The sequence below is a fragment of the Podarcis gaigeae genome (genome assembly GCF_964106915.1).
Source record: "Podarcis gaigeae genome assembly, chromosome: Z".
NCBI lineage: Eukaryota > Metazoa > Chordata > Lepidosauria > Squamata > Lacertidae > Podarcis > Podarcis gaigeae.
The window spans coordinates 9,371,980-9,389,967 of NC_139691.1; the positions used below are offsets into that span (position 1 = coordinate 9,371,980).

The following is a 17,988-nucleotide window of genomic DNA, read 5'->3' on the forward strand; positions in this document are numbered from 1 at the left end:
ATTCACCATTAAAAAGTCAACTTAGGTATTCAAATTTATCCCAAATCCCTGACTACAACATGTTAGATAGATGGCTACCTACACTCTGTTAAAACCATAGGTGGGGAACCTCAGCCAAATGTCGCCTTCCAGACCCCTCTATCTAGCCCCTGAGCTTTTCCCAGGCCACTTTGCTTTGTCCCCTCCTTGAGTGATTTATGCCTGGCTGGGATGTGTCTTTGGACTCTGATAATGCCTCCCATTTGCCTGGATGGAGGATAGATAGGGCTGTGTGAGTGTGGGTACAAACCAGCCTGCTATACAGAGGTCAAATTTACATCTGTTGCTCTCCCCACTCTTCCCTCTGGTCCTGCCCACCACCCATGGCATTTGGCTCTTGGGAAGATTGCTGAGAAAGTGTCCTCTACCTCACCTTGAAAGACTGGACAAAGGTCCAGAGGAGGATCCGGATGGTGTAGCCCTGGCGAAGAAGCTTGATGAGCCTGGCGGCCCGAAATAGGCGGAGGAAGCTGAGGTTGATGAAATTGTCCTGCGGAGAGGAAAGGGTTTTGTGTCCTTCAGACACAGATGGGATCGGAAGCCACAGCCCGCAAAAAAGAAAAGAAAATTACCAGCTTCGCGTTCTAAGCAGCAAATCGGCCACCAGAAAACCTTCCAAAAGAAACATTTGTCAGTGCAGGTCACTCCACATGCAGCATGTTTGAGAAAACTCCTCTCCACAAGAGTCCCTCCCTTGGCTATGGAGAAGGTAGCCAAAAAAAAAAAAAAGGAAGAGAAAGACAGAGGGGAGAGATCCCTCTTATGGATTCCTGGGCTTTCAACCCTCCCACCCTACACGTTAAGGGAAAGTAATGGGGAAGTATTATCAGCTGTGATTGTGTAGGCTGTGACTAGGGGATGTCTAAAGCAGCCTGTGTCAAGCAGGGACCCCTCATATGTGACTGGACTACTACACCCACCCAACCTGACCATTGGGTCATGCTGGTTCGGGGCTGATGGGAGTCGGATTCCAAAACAACATCTAGAAGGCACCAAGCCAGGGAAGGCTCATATGAAATGAACCTACCTATGCCTAAAAAACAATGTCATGAAAGGTCAGGTGTGAGCCTCCTCCATGCTATATGAAGGGAGAGGGCAACTTACATTGAGGTAGTTCAAAACCATGTTAGCAGTTGAGCTTGGATTTTGTGTAAAATCTCTCCACCGCCCCAGTGGTGTTCTTGTTTGATTCTGCCTTATTCTCTGATTAACAACAAATAAGTCCTCTAACTATCCAATCCAACAAAAATGATGTTGGTGTATGAGAGCAGGGGACTTCCCATCTATTGGTCAAATAGTCTCTGGGTTTGGTGTGAAGCCAATTAAATCAGAATGGGAAATTTTAGCAGCCTCGTTTCAGTTTGTTTCCTTTCTATGCATATAAAAGCCCACTTTGGGTTTCCTCAAGAACAGAGCAGGGAGAGGTACCACAGTCAGACAGGGGCCTTGAAGGAAAGCTAAGCAGGTTAAAGACTTGTTTTTTTCCCACCACCCTTCATCTTTTACCATTTGTAGGGGTGGGGAACCTCAAGCCCAGGGCCCCTCAGGTCTTTCTATTTGGCTCACAATGGCACTGTTCTGCACCCTGACCGCTTTTCACTGGCTAAAACATGTCCTTCAACTCTGATCATTTATTTTGCTTGACTGGATGGAGGACCGAGAACTTAACTACTATTCAAAGGTCAAATTTTACACCCATTGATACACCCACTTTTGCCTCTGGCCCTGCCCACCACTGATAGGTGACCCTTGGAAGATTGCCGAAAAGAAGATGTGGCCCTTGGGCAGAAAAAGGTTCCCCACCCCTGTACTATTAGATGCCTTCCAGGATGAAAGCTGCCTCCCCAACCCCACCCCACACACCTTGCTAATTTAAGCTCAAGAGACTCACAGGTTTATCCGGCTATTTATTCATATGCCAGTCAGCTGATGGTTGCACCAGCAGTGCTACATTCCACCAGCTCTGTCAAGATTCAAGGGAAACAGCCGCTAAGCATGCATTTGGCTTGGCCGGCAGTTTTCTGTTTGTTTCTTTTTAAAGAGGTAAGCAGCTCAGAGTAGGGTGTCTACACCATACATGGGACTCAATCCTCAAATAAAGAGAAAAGAGAAAAGCAAAAAAGAAAGAAAGAAGAGATGCCCACCGAATGAGTAGACAACACTGAGCAAGCTCACAGCAAAGCGAAGCAAGCAGGCAAGAATCCTCCTGGGCTGCTCAAGGTGGACAAATGGAAAAGCTAAGAAATCTTAGTTTCAGTTGTGTTATTTTTAAGCTGTTCATTTGTGTCCCACCCGCCCCATTCATATTTTTTTCAAAGACACTCCCCTAACTACTTTCTTTAAATGTGAGCTCCAGCTTCTGAGACTAAAAGTGAGCTAGAGGAAGAATATCTTCTTTGTGACAAGTCAATTAGCAAACTTAAATTCTCAGCTATCAAATTAAAGACCAATATGTGGCCAGGATGCTAGACTGTTGAGTAAGTGTATGTGAAGTGGGTGAAATGTCCACATCGTGTTACATTGTTAGGGCAGCCAGTGGAAGATAATTTCTCTACTTGGGGTTCTGTTGGACTTGGGGATTTTTGGCAGCTGCACTCCCAAACCTGCTGTTTGTTCCGCATATTCAGCTCCTTTCCATAAACTGTTGTCTGCTGTTGAAGACTACATAAAAAACTGGGGATAAGTAGCAGCCCTGGAAAATTAGAGTTTATCAGCATTTACAAAGCTCTCACAGGACCATTCTCAGCATCAGTTTGCAGAGAACTCAGTGGCTCGAGCAACAGAAACAGCCAGCAGAACCAACTCCTGTCCAATAAGTCTAGGCATTCAGCATGCACAGAGAGAGGTAACTCAATACATCTGTATTTCTAGTTTCCAACAAAATTGTGTATAATGTCAGTCAAGAGTGGCTCAAGAACCAGGACTCATATGCCTGGTCTCGGATTGCCTATTCCTTCACTACCTTTTAAAAAACTTTTTTTTAAAAAAGAAGCTTTGATTACAGCAGAGATTGTCAGCGTGATTCCTGTGAGTGAAAATTTGCTCTTGGGGTCTTCCCATGGCACCCATGAAGTGTCTGAGCCCCTCCAGAGTCCTCTTGGTCATGACATGGCAAAGATGGTTACCTTTTCCCTCCCCTGAAATGCACAGATGTGAAGGAGGAAGTGGGAAGATTGATACTTAGAATGATACCAGATCTGTTGGATCTGGATCTGAGTAAAAGCCTTGGAATAGTGAAGTGGGTGAGCATGTGCTGGAGAGGAGAGAAAAGTGACTAGAGAGGGTGTTCAAGGCACTTGCTCAAAAATCTGTAAAGTGCAGTCAAACCCCAGGCAGTGGCATCGCAAGGGGGGGGGGGTTGCACCCCGGGTGCCATGTCTGGGGAGGTGACAAGAAGGCACCCCACGGGGCTCGCGGCAACATGAGCAGCCATCACACCGCTGCAACCGCATGTGGAGTATCCTCCGTTCATGGCTGCAACCACGAGAAGAGGATCCTGGCACTGGCGGCAAACCGCTATGTACAGCGCATGTGCAGCGTCGCTATGTACAGCACATGTGTCATACGTAGCGATGCCACACATGTGCCCTACGTAGCAATGCCCCGCCCCGGGTGGCATGATGTCTTTGTTCACCCCTGGCCACTGACTCTTATAATTTAAATTTATAATTTATAATTTAGGTAAAGGTAAAGGGACCTCTGACCATTAGGTCCAGTCGCAGATGACTCTGGGGTTGCGGCGCTCATCTCGCTTTATTAGCCGAGGGAGCCGGCGTACAGCTTCCGGGTCATGTGGCCAGCATGGCTAAGCCACTTTGGCGAACCAGAGCAGCGCACGGAAATGGCGTTTACCTTCCCGCTGGAGCGGTACCTATTTATCTACTTGCACTTTCACGTGCTTTCAAACTGCTAGGTTGGCAGGAGCAGAGACCGAGCAACGGGAGCTCACCCTGTCACAGGGATTCAAACCACCGAGCTTCTGATCGGCAAGTCCTAGGCTCTGTGGTTTAACCCACAGTGCCACCCGCATCCCAATTTATAATTTAAATGGAGGCAAATAAACTTTTAAGTTTTCATATGTAGACTATTAACATTTCTTGCAAATAGATAGCAGTTGGGGTAAAGGGCCCAGAAAATCTTGTTGGCACACCATAACTCAGTCAGAGTTGGGGGGTTTTCCACTGCTCTCTGAAAATCGGCCGAAATTTGCATCTATGCATATACATTAGCATATGCATATGTTATGGAAATGTGTTGCGGGCCTGTGTTCTGAGTCTTATAAGTACCCAGCAATTTCCACGTTGTCAGTTTCAATAAATCAGAACAGACCCATTGAAACCAATGGATCCGCGTTAACCATGGCTGTCTGAAGCCCAGTGATTCTGCACACAGCCCAAGAAAGAAACAATGTAATTCAAATCTAAAACATTTAACACCAGAACTAGCCTTTTAAAACCGAACCTCGGAAAAGACAAGGCAGTGAATGCAGCAAGCAAAGCATAATACTGTTGTTAATTTACAATGCAGATGTGAGTTCCCTCTCTCATCAGTTATAGGAAGACAAGGAATGAAGAAAGAGTATTATGGCTACTGGTAAAATGGCAGATTCTATCCAATTACCAAGTAGCCAATAGAAAGATGATGGTACAAAGCAAAGCCCAGTCACGACCCACAATGTAGCTAGACAGACAGGGAAGCTTTATTTCCCCATCACCAGTGCAATCAGAAATCTCACAAACAAGGAAAGTGAAAGCGAAACAAATATTAAGGAAAAATAAAAAAAGCAAGAAATTTAAATATTTTGTTTTAGAAGAAATTCAATGCAACCAACCGTGTCCTATATTTGACGTTTTCATGGATGAATATTTTGCAAGGTTATTTACAAGTTTTTGAATTTAGATAATATTTTTTGGGTTTTTTGGGTTTTGAGCGGCAGGGCAGGCAACATACAGACGGAGACATGGGTTTTTCGCATTGTATGTTGTTGATTGGATGGCGTGATTCAGCAGGAAGGGAAGGGAGAAATAAAACAGAAACAGAAAAACAAAAAGAGAAAATGAGTCATTGGGAACAAAAGCATAAACTTTGTACAGGAAAGGGGAGTGAAGGTGCTTATTTTTAAAAAGTTACTTTTCTAAGAACAATAAAGGCCTGCAAGGAAACACAGTGCAATCAAACCATTTGCATTTTGTACCATAATGCAAATTAACACACACTTAACAAACACCTTTTTGGGGTGTCTTTTTAATATTGTTATTATTCCCAGGCAAAGAGAGAGATGCCAGTTTCATAATTTGCATTCAGAGAGATCCTGTCACAAATGTTTCCACAGTTTCCTTATGTGGCTAAAGGCCACTTCACACCACCATGGACGCTTCCCGGCTGTCACTATTTTGGAACAGGATCCAATCACATGTCAGATTCATGTTGCTCAGTTCTAGCTGATTAGGAGTTCTTGCACAACAAGCCTGATCCCCACCCCCATGAACCTTTCATGATAAGGAAAGTGACAGGAAAATGCACTGGAAAGTATAATGCTTGCTCTAATGCAGGGGCCGGCAAGGTTTACCGGCCATGGACCAGATCACTCCCACGGAGATCATCTGTAGGCTGGACTGGTGCAGTGTGACATCGGAAATCATGTCTGCACATGTCCACAGCACTGGAAATCACTTCTGCGCATGCCCAGATGCCAAAAATTGCACCCGTGCAGAAGCAATTTTTGGCGTCTGGTCATGCACAGATGCAATTTCCGATATCTGCGCATGTGCATACGTGATTTCCGGCGCCATTCTGTGAGTCCCTGCGCTGTGCTGCTTTAGCGCAGTGCACGGGGGACTGGCTGAGCGGGCAGCTCGGTTTGGGGGTGGCTTGTGGATCGGTAAAACAGTATTTGTGGGCTTAATCTGGCCCATGGGCCGCACGTTGCCAACCCTGGCTCCAATGCAACATCATATAATCTCTTCACAAACAAATCAGATTTGACATTCATTTTAAAAAGCTAACATGGTGTAATCTTGCTGCAAACAAATCAGGAGGACCATCAACAATTGCAGGGTTTTCCCCATTGTTTATTGATTATTCTTTTTTATTCTATTGGTAGCTTTCTGAGGACACTGAAAGAAACTCTGAAACAAACATGGAATTGTACAGCTGGAAGGGATCTCCAAATGTCATCTAGTACAATCCTCTGCAATGCAGAAATCACAGCTAAAGAAACACTGACAGAAGACTATCCAACCTCTTTTTAAAAACCTCCAGTAGTGAAGTGTCCACCACCTTAGGAGGTAGTCTGTTCTACTGCCAAACAGCTCTTACTCTCAGAAACTTCTTCCTAACAATCAGAATCTCCTGGTTTGAGCAGTATTCTGGAGCAGCTTGTTCCATCCTCTATGTGACAGCCCTTCAGGTATTTAAAGATGACCCCTTAGTCTTCTCTTTCCCCATGCTAAACATGCATGCTTACACGCTAATCAAACATAGCTATGACTAATTGTTAGAGGAAACACTTGTCATTAATATGTTCTTTTACTCTCATTGGAGTCACACACCAGAGCCTACATTAGCCTGTCTCAGCACGGTTCCTCCAAATGTTGTTGGGACTACAACTCTCACCATCCCTCACTATTGGCTATGCTGGCTGGTGCTGATGGGAGTTGGAGTCCAACACCTTCTACATTAAAATTTGCCCTATGAAATGCAATTGAATCCTGCCCCAAAAGCAGTTAGTGGTGTAAATCAGTTTGATCCTTTGCAGTAATCAAAGTTAAATTTAAAAGTCTTCCCTGTAAATCAGTTTGAAGTGAGTGCTGGCATGGAAACTGACATACCTCTCTTTTATTTGCCTGCAGAGATAGATAGATAGATATAGATAGATAGATATAGACAGAAGAAAGAAAGAAAGAAACATAATTCAAAGCACTAACAGAGGAAATTACAAATGACACAATAATGATGCTAAAAGAAAAACAAATTTATCAACACATTTTTCTCTCCTTTTATCTTTATGCCTTGGCACCTCTGCTGGTTGCTGAGCCACTCCTAGGGAAAAAAGGGCAGTGGATGACCAGGTGAGCTGGCATTCTTGGACAAAGGTACTAGCTCTTGGATAGCTGCCCTGGAATATAAGCTGAGCTCCCTGAAGCTTGCTATTCTTCTCAGAAGTGGCCCTGTCTACATAGCAGTGAGCTGTGTGGTCAAACTGAAGTCATGCCTAGATTATTTTCCATGATTCCCCTTCCTATTTGTGAGAACACAGGGCATCCAGTGTTAACTCTTAGAGATGACCCACTGAAATTTTTAGGAATGGCTAACTCACATACAGTAACAGACCCACGCTGAGCAAAACTTAGTTGGCTGCAACCCATAGGTCCATCAAGCTCAGTTTTGTCTAGGTTTACTGGTCACAGCTCTCCAGGATTTCAGAAAGGGACCACTCCTATGCTCTAACACTGAGGTATTCATCTTCCATTTGTCTTGCTTTGACCATAGGAAACTGCCTTCTTCTAGGGCAAATCATGTTTTTCAACTATCTCAATTTTTGTCTACTTTGAACGGTAGTGGCTTTCTAGGGTCTCAGACAGAATTCCTCTTCTCCCTCCAAAAAGCCCTGTTCCATTTTAATTTCATTTCACTGAATTTTGCCAACAGTTTTTTTTTTTTCTGGGGTGGGGTTTACTATTGTCAGTGAAAATAGAACAACTTCCTTATATTTTTCTAAGGTCTTGGCAAGTGGCTATTTTATGTTGGCTGCCATTTTGAATCCTTTGTGCTGCCCAAAATCTTCTGCTGCTGCAAGATATTGTGTGGTATGTTTGTGGTGGCCACACAAAAACAGTGGAGAATATTCAGAGAAATCCTGCAAAGTGGACCACATTTTCTACGCATGAGGGGGATGTGTGCAAAAGAGACAGTAAATTTCAGCAATTCTGTTTACTGAGAAATTTTAGCTCAGCTCTGAGTAAAATTCCTGAATGGAGACATCATAAAAATGGGGTCCGAACATTCCAAAATTGCTGAGCTTGGACAGAGCAACTGGGAGAGAGCAGAGGAGGTGGGAATGGCTGCATACACAAATACCTCCTACCTTCCTTCACTGTTCAGAGACATAGTTTCATAAAAGACATGTTGACAGTAAAAGAATATAAATTACTGGCATGTTGACAGTAAAAATACAATAAATTCAAACCACAGATGGTTGAAAAATACATCATTGTACCAGTGACCAAACCAATTCAAAATATACACAGTACTGCCTGGGATAATGCTGTTGGAGGGTTTACAAAAGTATCATTTCAATCCTATACATCTATACAAGCAATGGTTTCTTGGCTGGGTGGCCAGCTCCAGAGGGGGGAAAGGATATGGCTTCCAAGACTAGCAGAGGGTACATAGCTCTCCAAAGTGGTTTCTTGGCTGGGTGGGTCAGAGCTGCAAGGCTAGCTTCCTGGCAGGTGAGTCACCATTTGTTACTGGTAGGGAGAGGAGCAAGGTGGCAGGCAGGTCAGCATGGTGCAAATGCACTGGCGAAGTCAATCTGGCACTGCTGGTGGTGGATTTTCCCTGTATGAATCTTCCTGCTGTCTTGCCCCTCTCACTCACCAGTAATCAACAGTGATCCATCTGCTGGGAAGCTGCGTAGAGTGGCACTTCCCTATACAGTGAGCTGCTTCTGGCTCTACCACAGTGCAAGGGATGCCTAAGAAGGCTGAGGATGCTTCAGTTTGCAACAGTCAACTTCCTCTTGCAAATTAAGGGAGCACATTGAAAGTGCTCTGCTGGAGTCCCCATAACTGCTGCCAGTCCTAAAGCCAGCACTGTCTACAATTCAGCCAGTATCTCTTTGTTTCCCACCCCATCCATTCTCCCAGGGTCTAACCAGCCTGTGTTACAGTAACTACCCTTTATTCTTTTTCTTTGTTACTACTGTTTCTTTTCAAAGAAGAGTTTTAAGCCTCTTCCCAGCCAATGTCTCAGTAAAGAATCTGTCGTCCATTTAAATGCTTATAAAAATGCCTTTCGTAAAAATGTAACAAGGCTTTTTTACACTACACAAAATTTGGAGGAGCAATGAAACATCAATAAAAATCTCAATGAATACTGATTGGTAAAAAGATAATTTGCTATGTAGTAATTAGTATGGAAAGAGGGGGGGGGGAAACCCCTCCTATTGGTGCCACCGGTGCTAATTACTAGGGTGTGTGTTCACCAAGAACTCAGCTGGGAAAGGAATGCTAAAATCTTCTCTCTTCATGTGCTGTGGTGCTGATGATTATTCTCCTCTGCATCTGGAATTTTATTTATTTATTTAAAAAAACAGTGACAAGATTGCTCATCACATTGTTATTGTCAGGCCCTCAGATTCTGTGTGCAATTTAGGAGAAGGATCTGGGATTGCAGGACCTGCTGGGGAATGACCAAAAAATGCACTGCCATAGACAGGAGAAAGAGGTTAAGAAAGAGCAATTGAAATAAAAACATACATATATCAAAGACGCGCACAAAACCAATTGTTCCTAACAAAGCAGAAGGACATGGTCAAGAAGGAAGCAAATATGAGGCGTGAGGAAACTCTGTCCCTCCATCTGTTGTTGGATTCCATCTCCCATCAGCCATCCAACAGTCAGGGATGGTGGGAAATGGAGTCTAGTGACAGCTGAGCCTTTACCAACCACAGGCCTCCAAGAGGCCTCCAACTCCCATCTAGCCCAACCTGCATGGCCAACTTCTGGATGGGCAACAGGTTTTGGAAAGGATGACCTGAACTATTTGGGAAGGGTTTACAAAATGGCATTGACTTCAAAGAAGATGCTGGGGACTATTTAATGCAGCTATGGCACCTTCCAGCATAAATTATGCAAATTAAATGCATTTGAAATTGGGTTCCTGGTCCATCAGAGGGATTGGGAAAGTGCTTTGACAGCAACTAACTCTATACCCTGACCATAGGAACTCTACAAGCACAGCACTCCTCCTAGTTTCCTGAAATATCGTTCAAACTTATCTTCATTTTCTTGAGGACAAGAAACATTTGGGGGGGAGCAAAGAAAACAAAACGGTGCAATTCCCAGTGGATTGTATCCAATTAAGTTCTACTCAGTGTAGACCTACTGAAGTGAACGTACTTAAGTTAGTCATGACCATCAATTTTCTGTGTAAGACTACATTGGATACAACCCACGGTATTGAACTATACACCCAAATACCAAATTCCGTATTTGGGCTTACTTTTGTATGGAATCACAGAATAGACCCAGTCCTCTTTCCATCTAAATCACTCTGCTAAGTGACAGAAGAGCAATATGAAGGTCAGTGCAGGTGTAGTTATGTAACACAGACCCTCAAATTAGCACTAAGGGACTGGGCCCAGGTTGGGAAATTACACACAGACCCTGTGCCCCAGACTGTCCTCTACTGCAGACCCCCCCCCCTTTGCAGACAAATTCCTGAACTAATCCCCTTTACTATGGTTGGAGGAGGGAACCAGGCAGTTTGAGACAAGACACAGTGGTCACTCTGGTGGAATCCTCATGGTCCTGAGAATTAGGTGATCCTGCAAAGGGGAATATCATTCTCTGGAGGCCTTTGTACAGGAGAGAGGAGAAGTTGACTCTAACCATGGTTAATATACAAAGCCAATACTAATTATGGGACATAACATCTAGCCATGGTTAAGAAGCATGGGAAAATCCCCTGCATGTGAGAGGAGAGAGGCTGAGAGGAAGGGGAAGAGGGCATGTGATTCCATAAGCTGGCTCCTGTTTACTTACTCTAGTAACCATCTAACATTATATACCATTTACACCAGGAGTAAATAAATCCCCCCTTAGGTAGTTTATTCAAAAGCTCTTAATATTTATCCTAAATTTACATTGCAATTGTTGAATGTTGGCTTTGCAGCTCAGGTTCCTTCTATCATTTCTCCCAGTCTTCTGACAGACATCATTTCATAATGACCTGCCAACAGACTGGGGAGAAGATCATTTGGCCTGCATCCCCCCCCCCCCAACACCATTTTGTTGGCTAAAGAAAGCAAGTTTGCACAGTCTGTACTCACCGCAATCTCTGTTACTAAAATATCAGTAATACTTCCCAAGACTGTGACAAAATCAAAGATGTTCCAGGCATCACGAAAATAATTCTGTAAGATCAAAAGCAACAACAACCAGCATTACTCAGAAGTTCAAACTGCATGCTAGGCTGCAATCCTCACCCCCACTTACCTGACAGTAAACCCCATTTAATTCAATGGGAGTTACACCTGAGTAGACATGGGTAGGCTTGCATCCTAAATCAGTTCTCTCCAATCTGATGCCTTTCAGATGTTGGTGGACTACAACTCCCATAATCCCTGACCATCAGCTATGCTGGCTGGGACAGATTAAGTAGAAGTTGAACGACATCTGGAAAGCACCAGGTTAGTGATGGCTGATCTAAGTCATTTCTCTGGAAACTACAGACCTCAATAATTTGTTGTGTGCACCATGTAGTTTGATGGGAAGAGTGAGTTTCCTATGTTACACCACCCCTGAATTGCAATTTAGCTAGGAGGATCTCTAAAACGAATTGCAGAATTGCAGCAGCCTCATAAAGCCACAAATGCTACAAGCCTACAAAATATTTTACGCCATCTGCTAAGAGGTTGGAACCTAACTTTTGATGCTGGTTGCAGAGAAGGGGAGGCATCCTTCTTAATTTGATCTATGGTCCTGACTAGGGAAGGAGCAGAACACAAAAAAGCCCACCCAGACTAGCATCGTCTTCTCAACCAGGTGCTCCAATGGGAAGCCCTCAAGGAGGAACTGAGCACTTGTGATTCCTGTCAACTTGTATTCAGAGGCCAACTAATTTTAGTTTCCTCCCTATCGCCATCCTCATTGCTAACAGGCAGTGCTCCTCTTGCACTGGTTTTAAGTAAGAAGCCAAGCAGATGGAGACTGGTTGGGAACAGAATGAGGTTGGTGGGGCAGTGTCCCATTCACCCTAATGCAGCAGCCTCCACTGATCAAGAGACGTAATGGAGCAGGCTCCAGGCTTCCAATAGCGGAGGCAGAACATAGCCATTGTGAGGCAATGACTTTGGAAAGGCCACAGATTTCCCCCACTCCTGCTTGACAAAGTTCAGCAATAAAACAAAACAGAATGGTACACTTTTGAAACAAAACCAAATTCATTGGGAACAGCAAAAACCCAGGGAGAAATATGAAGAAGTGGAATTTCAGGAGCATTTCTGGTGCTGGATGAGAGAGGACAATGAAAAAAACCAGCTCATACCAGGGCGCCAAAGGCAATGATCTTCAGCACACACTCCAGAGAAAACATGGATGTAAACACAATGTTGAGGCATTTCAGCATATCTTCATATGGCTGTGGGGCACCATAGAACTAAATCAAAGAGAAAGAAAACAGGTTACTGGAAAACATGGGTTGCAATCACTCATACATTGCAGGGTGTTGGACTAGATGGCCTTTACGGCCCCAACCATACAATCCTATTATTCTTAAACTCTTAAAGGGTTTTTTTAAGTTTTGTTTCATCCTCGTTATTCTTTTTTTTAAAAAAAATAGTTGTTATTAATGATTTTGTTGTGTTACAAAATAGACAAATAAGTGGAGTACAACTGGGGGTAAAGAGGGAAGAGTGATGGGGGTTGTTCTTTCGTTCTACTGCCTAGTGTTAATGTAGGGGTTTGTATCAGAATCACGTGGATAGGTCCTTTGTATATACATTGATTTGTATGCTGTTGCGGCAGGGATAGGTCATTGACCTGTTGTGCTGTGTATATGATAAAGGGGAACCACACTGGGGTAAAGGCATCCTTTTTTTCCTTGTCCTTGTGCTAATTTAAGTTTTCTGGCTAACTTTTCTAGTAGGGCAGTTTCCAGACACTGGAAAGACCTATCAGGAGTGAACACTGGTATCTACAATATATAAAATATTACTCCAAGACACCACAATTAAAAATCAATGAGAACACATCATAGGATACGAAATAAACTCTACCCAATGGTCAAAAACGTGGTCTAAACCAGTGTTTCCCAACCGTGTGCCTCCAGCTGTTTTTGGACTACAATTCCCATCATCCCTTGCCACTGGTCTTGCTAGTCAGCGATGATGGGAGTTGTAGTTCAAAAACAGCTGGAGGCACAAGGTTGGGAAACACTGGTCTAAACCACCATTTAAATTCATCTCAGTCAAAAAAGAGAGAACACTCTGAAACTTATCTACGATGCTACCTAACACCAAGGAAGTTTTCACTAATATACCCAGAAACCTCATCTAAATGCTGGAGAGGCTGCACCTCCATAGGCACATACTTCCACTTGTGCTGGAAATGCCCCAAAGTGCAGTCCTTTTGGATATCAGTGCTGCAGAAAAATCTCCAAAGTAACAATACAGGTAGTAGAAGTAACTCCAGAATTAGCCTTATTAAAAATCTTCCAGGATAACAACGTACATGCACATGACAAGGAACTCATAAGTCACTTACTCACAGCAGCAAGAAACACCCTCCTACTTATTCTTTATTGTTGAAGTTTGTTAATGTTCATGCAGGAGCCAGGAGATGTATTGTCTTTGTTTGCATTATAGCAGGGATGTGGAAAAATGTGGCCCTCCAGATGTTGTGGAACTACAACTTCCATCACCCTTAATCTTTGGCCATGGAGCCAGAGGTTGATGAGAGTTAGTCAAACAACACTTGGCTAGTAAGAGGTTCCCTGCCCATGTATTAAGAACATACGATGAGCCTGTTGGATCAGGCTAGTGTCCAATCTACGTCCAGCATCCTGTTCTTACAGTGGCCAACCAGATGCTTATCAGAAGTTTGAAAGCAGGACCTGAGTACAACATCACTCTTGCCTCCTGCAGGTTGCAGGAGTTGGTATTCGGAAGCTTATGGCCTCCAATGGTGGAGGGAGAACATGACCATCAAGGACGGAGCAGTTGATAACCCATTTCACGAAGTACTCATTGAATTATCACACCATGGTTTGTCACTGTAACTCTCATGAGAACTGCTAGCTCCCCTGCCCCCTGCTTTAAAAAAAAAGGCAAGGAAATCAACAACCTTCATCATCAGCACGATGGTGTTGAGTGCGATCATGACCATGATGAAATACTCGAAAGGAGGAGACACCACAAACTTCCACATCTTGTACTGGAACGACTGCTTGTTTTGAGGCATGTAGCGGGTCAGGGGTTTGGCACTTATGGCAAAGTCTATACAGGCCCTCTACAACAAAAGGAAGAGAGTGGGGGAAATCAATAGAGAAAAAGATCTGCTTACAGTTTTCACCTGCATCCAGAGTTAAGGAAAAGCTTCCAGATCCACAGTTGGCTCCTTTACATGCCTAGCCCTGGCTATGGAGTAAGCTATGAGGAAGGGCCATAGCTCAGTGGTAGAGCATATGCTTTGCATGCAGAAGGTCCTAGGTTCAATCCCTGGCATTTCCAGGTAGGGCTGAGAGAAAACTCTGCCTGAAGATCTAGAGAGTCATGCGCCTGTCAAGGCAGACTGTACTGGGCTACCTATTTAAAGTGTCTGACTCCGTATAAAACAGCTTCTTTTTAGGGGAAGGGTCATAGTTCAGGGGTAAGAGCATCTGCTTTGCATGCTCCCAGCAGGGCTGGGAGAGACTCCCTGCCTAAAGCCTTGCCAGCCAGTGTGGACAGTGCCAAGCAAGGTGGACCAGTGGTCTGACTCTGTAATGTTAGCACAATGGGATGGGTTAAACTGCAGATGTCCTGACATATAATGGAAATACTTTGATTTGCAAATTGATGTCGAGATATCTAATTTTGTCAGAGAGGCAAAAATCCCTCAGGGCTGGATGCTTAGCTAACCCTGCAAATATGAAAAAAGAGCCTTTCTCCATCTGGTATCCTGAGAGAGTACCTCATTTTTCTCAAGGCTGCATTCAGACATCACTTTGTCACCCTGCTCCTGGAAGGTGATGATGATCAAAGCCACAAAGATGTTCACGAAGAAAAAGGGGAAGACGACAAAATACACCACATAGAAGATGGACATCTCCATCCGGTACCCAGGGCTTGGGCCTTGGTTCTCATACGTTGCATCAACAGAATGCTTTAAAACACTGTGAGAAGGAGGCAGAGAAGGAGCAGGCAGAGATTTGGATGAATGGCTGTAACTCTGCATCAACTTTGCATGCAGAAGGACCCAGGGCTTGGGAAATACTCTTGTCTGAACCCCACCCCCCACCCCACCCCAAGGCACTAATGTGCCATACAAACTTACGTTGGCCACCCCTCTCCTGTGGAGACAGTGAAGAGTGTCAACAGAGCCCAGAGGACATTGTCATAGTGGAATTCGTATTTCTTCCATTGCCTGGGCTGAGCTTGCACATCATCTTTTGCATAATCGAGATACTGGCCCCTGGAAGGAAAATGGGACACAGAATCAAAACAGGAGAATGTGGAGCTGGGCCTCACTTATGACTGGTGCTGACACCCTCCATGGGTTACTATCCCTCAAATATGCTGCCTCCATTAACCACTATTGTAATCATTTACTGCTCTTTTTCTTCCTCAGAATGTAAGTTTAGCATTGTCAGTGTGGACAAATGCTAAGCTATAGAGCATCAAAGGTTGACTCTGTATATGGCAGAATCCTGTTTGCAGCTGCATATTCAAAGGCTTCAGTATGATCCGGAAACCTGATTGCTCCAGATTGTGTGGAATTTTTTTGCATAAACAAGGGCTCTATTCTTGCAGGTGCTCATGCTATATACGTGTGGATGCCAAGCTCATCACCCCATGTGGTCAAGGCTGGAGGCAGCCACATGGTCTCATTCATGCATTGGTCAACATGTGGGTGATAACTTCTGAATGGGGTGTTTGTGTTAGGAATAGAAGAAGATGAGCCTGCTGGATCAGGCCAGTGGCCCATCTAGCCCAATATCCTGTTCTCACAATGGCCAACCAGAAGCCTATGGAAAGCCTGTAAGCAGTGCTCTCTGCTCCAGCAACTCTTCTTCAGGATACTGACTGTGGAGGCAGAACACAGGTAGTAGCCATTAAAAAAGATCCTCCATGAATTTGTCCTTTAAAGCCATCCAAGGTGATGGCCATCACTAACATATGTCGGAGCGAGTTCCATAGTCTAACTCTGCATTGCATGAAGAAGTATCTTCTTTTGTTTGTCCTAAATCTTCCATCATTCAAGTAGGACCTGAGCAAAAAAAGCCCTCTCTCCTCCTAAGGTTTCCATCAACTGGTCACCAGAAGCATACCGCTTCTGATAGTGGGGATAGAATATAGGCATCAGGGTTAATAGCCATTGGCCCTGAAGGCTACATTCTATCTCCACAGTTGGTGGGTGGTATGCTTCTGAATCATTGCCTGCTTGCCACTCATGGAACCAATGAGCAAGTAGGCAATGGCAGCTCCTTCTCCTCTTCCTGCTCACCACTACAGTTGTTGTTATCTGCTTGTTCACTCCTTCTGGGTATGAGGGAGAGGCCGGCAGTCTGCAAATAGTAAAGAGATGCAGGAGATCCAGGAGGCCCTTGTCAGTGCACCTCTTGCTCAGACCTTGGAAGAACTAGTTAAAGTTCAACTTCTCTCCCAAGGATCTAATTCCAGTTCATATTTGTCCGTTTACAAACCAAACCACTTCATGCTCAGTTCATAGTTCAACCAAATGGTCATTGGGGAACCTCCCCCCCCCTCCAGCGTTCAGAATATTACAAACTGCTGTGCTGAAGTATAAAAGGAGAAGTAAGAAAACATCAAAACACACATACAGAATGGAACATAAATTGTTTATTTCCCCAACCATTATTATTTTTAAGTTTAAAGGCGTTCTATAAGGAGTAGAAAAGCACATGTAAGAGAACAAACATGAAGATGAACTAGAAATCATTCAAAGTTCTCCAAAAGTTAATCCACGTTCAGTTCACCCAGCAGTTATGAGAACTTTCAGCTGTAGTTCAGAGTTTTTGGCATTAGTTCACTGAACTTCATTAATCTGAACTAGTTCACTTAAAGCTCTGGGGTAAGAGCCATAAATCAGTGATTGAGCATAGGCTTTGCATGCATATGGTCCCAAGTTCAAGTCCTGGCATCTCTGCCTGAGACCCTCTGCCCCAAATGCTGGAAAGTTTCTGCCAGTCAGTGCAGAGAAACTGAGCTAGATAGACCCAGTTGTCTGACTGTACAAGCTACATATGCTACCTGAGTTCTCTGCTCTTGCAGGGGTACAGGACCTCAGCAGGAGCCCAACCATCCCAACCCTTCACACTGGAGCTGCTCTCAAGCTCTAAATTCTTGCATTGCAAGGGAGAAACACTAGAACTTGTAACAGGACTAGATTACCCTTAGGACCCTTCCAACGCTACAGTTACAAGATTCTATGAAAAAGCACTTGACCACCTTCTAGTGACCAGGTCCCTGAGCTTCTCACACACTAGTCACAAGGAAGGACACAGCAAAGGAGATGCCCCATCCCTCCAGCCCCAGCTTAGCTCAGGTCTTATCAATCAGGTCATACTGTGCATCAAAACATATTTATTTGTTTGATCTGGGCACCTGCAGTCTTTTTCCAGCTCCTTGGACTCGTCCGTGCAGTAGAAGAATCGCCCTTTGAAAAGCTGCACCGCTATGACTGCAAAGATGAACATGAAGAGCATGTAGACAATGAGGATGTTGAGGACATTCTTCAGAGAATTCACCACGCAGTCAAAGACTGCCTGCATATAAGAGGGGGGGGGGATTCAGAAACAGAATCCATGATGAAGTATAAATCAAAGCAATTTACAGCAATAAAAACATAAAACCATACAATAAAAATCATTCAAAACGGACAGCAATTAGCCATTTTGGAAAGATGCATTCTTAATTGCCTGCATAGGCCTGGTGGAATAGAAAAGTTTTCAGCAGGTGTTTAAAAGTTGGCGGAGAAGTCGGCAGAGTATTCTTATAAAGCC

At 44.1% G+C, this 17,988-nt stretch overlaps 1 protein-coding gene across 13 annotated transcripts in view; it reads right to left on the minus strand.

The window, feature by feature from the left end:
* Positions 1–17,988, minus strand: part of CACNA1B (calcium voltage-gated channel subunit alpha1 B) — a 337,646-nt gene that overhangs the window by 53,795 nt on the left and 265,863 nt on the right. For all 13 annotated transcript variants that reach the window (XM_083721547.1, XM_083721558.1, XM_083721557.1 and 10 more), the window contains 7 exons: positions 17,591–17,751; positions 15,300–15,437; positions 14,937–15,138; positions 14,109–14,273; positions 12,313–12,423; positions 11,096–11,179; positions 413–529 (listed from right to left, as the gene is read on the minus strand). In XM_083721547.1, the coding sequence (XP_083577673.1) occupies positions 413–529; positions 11,096–11,179; positions 12,313–12,423; positions 14,109–14,273; positions 14,937–15,138; positions 15,300–15,437; positions 17,591–17,751 (978 nt within the window). The remainder of the gene's footprint in view (positions 1–412; positions 530–11,095; positions 11,180–12,312; positions 12,424–14,108; positions 14,274–14,936; positions 15,139–15,299; positions 15,438–17,590; positions 17,752–17,988) is intronic.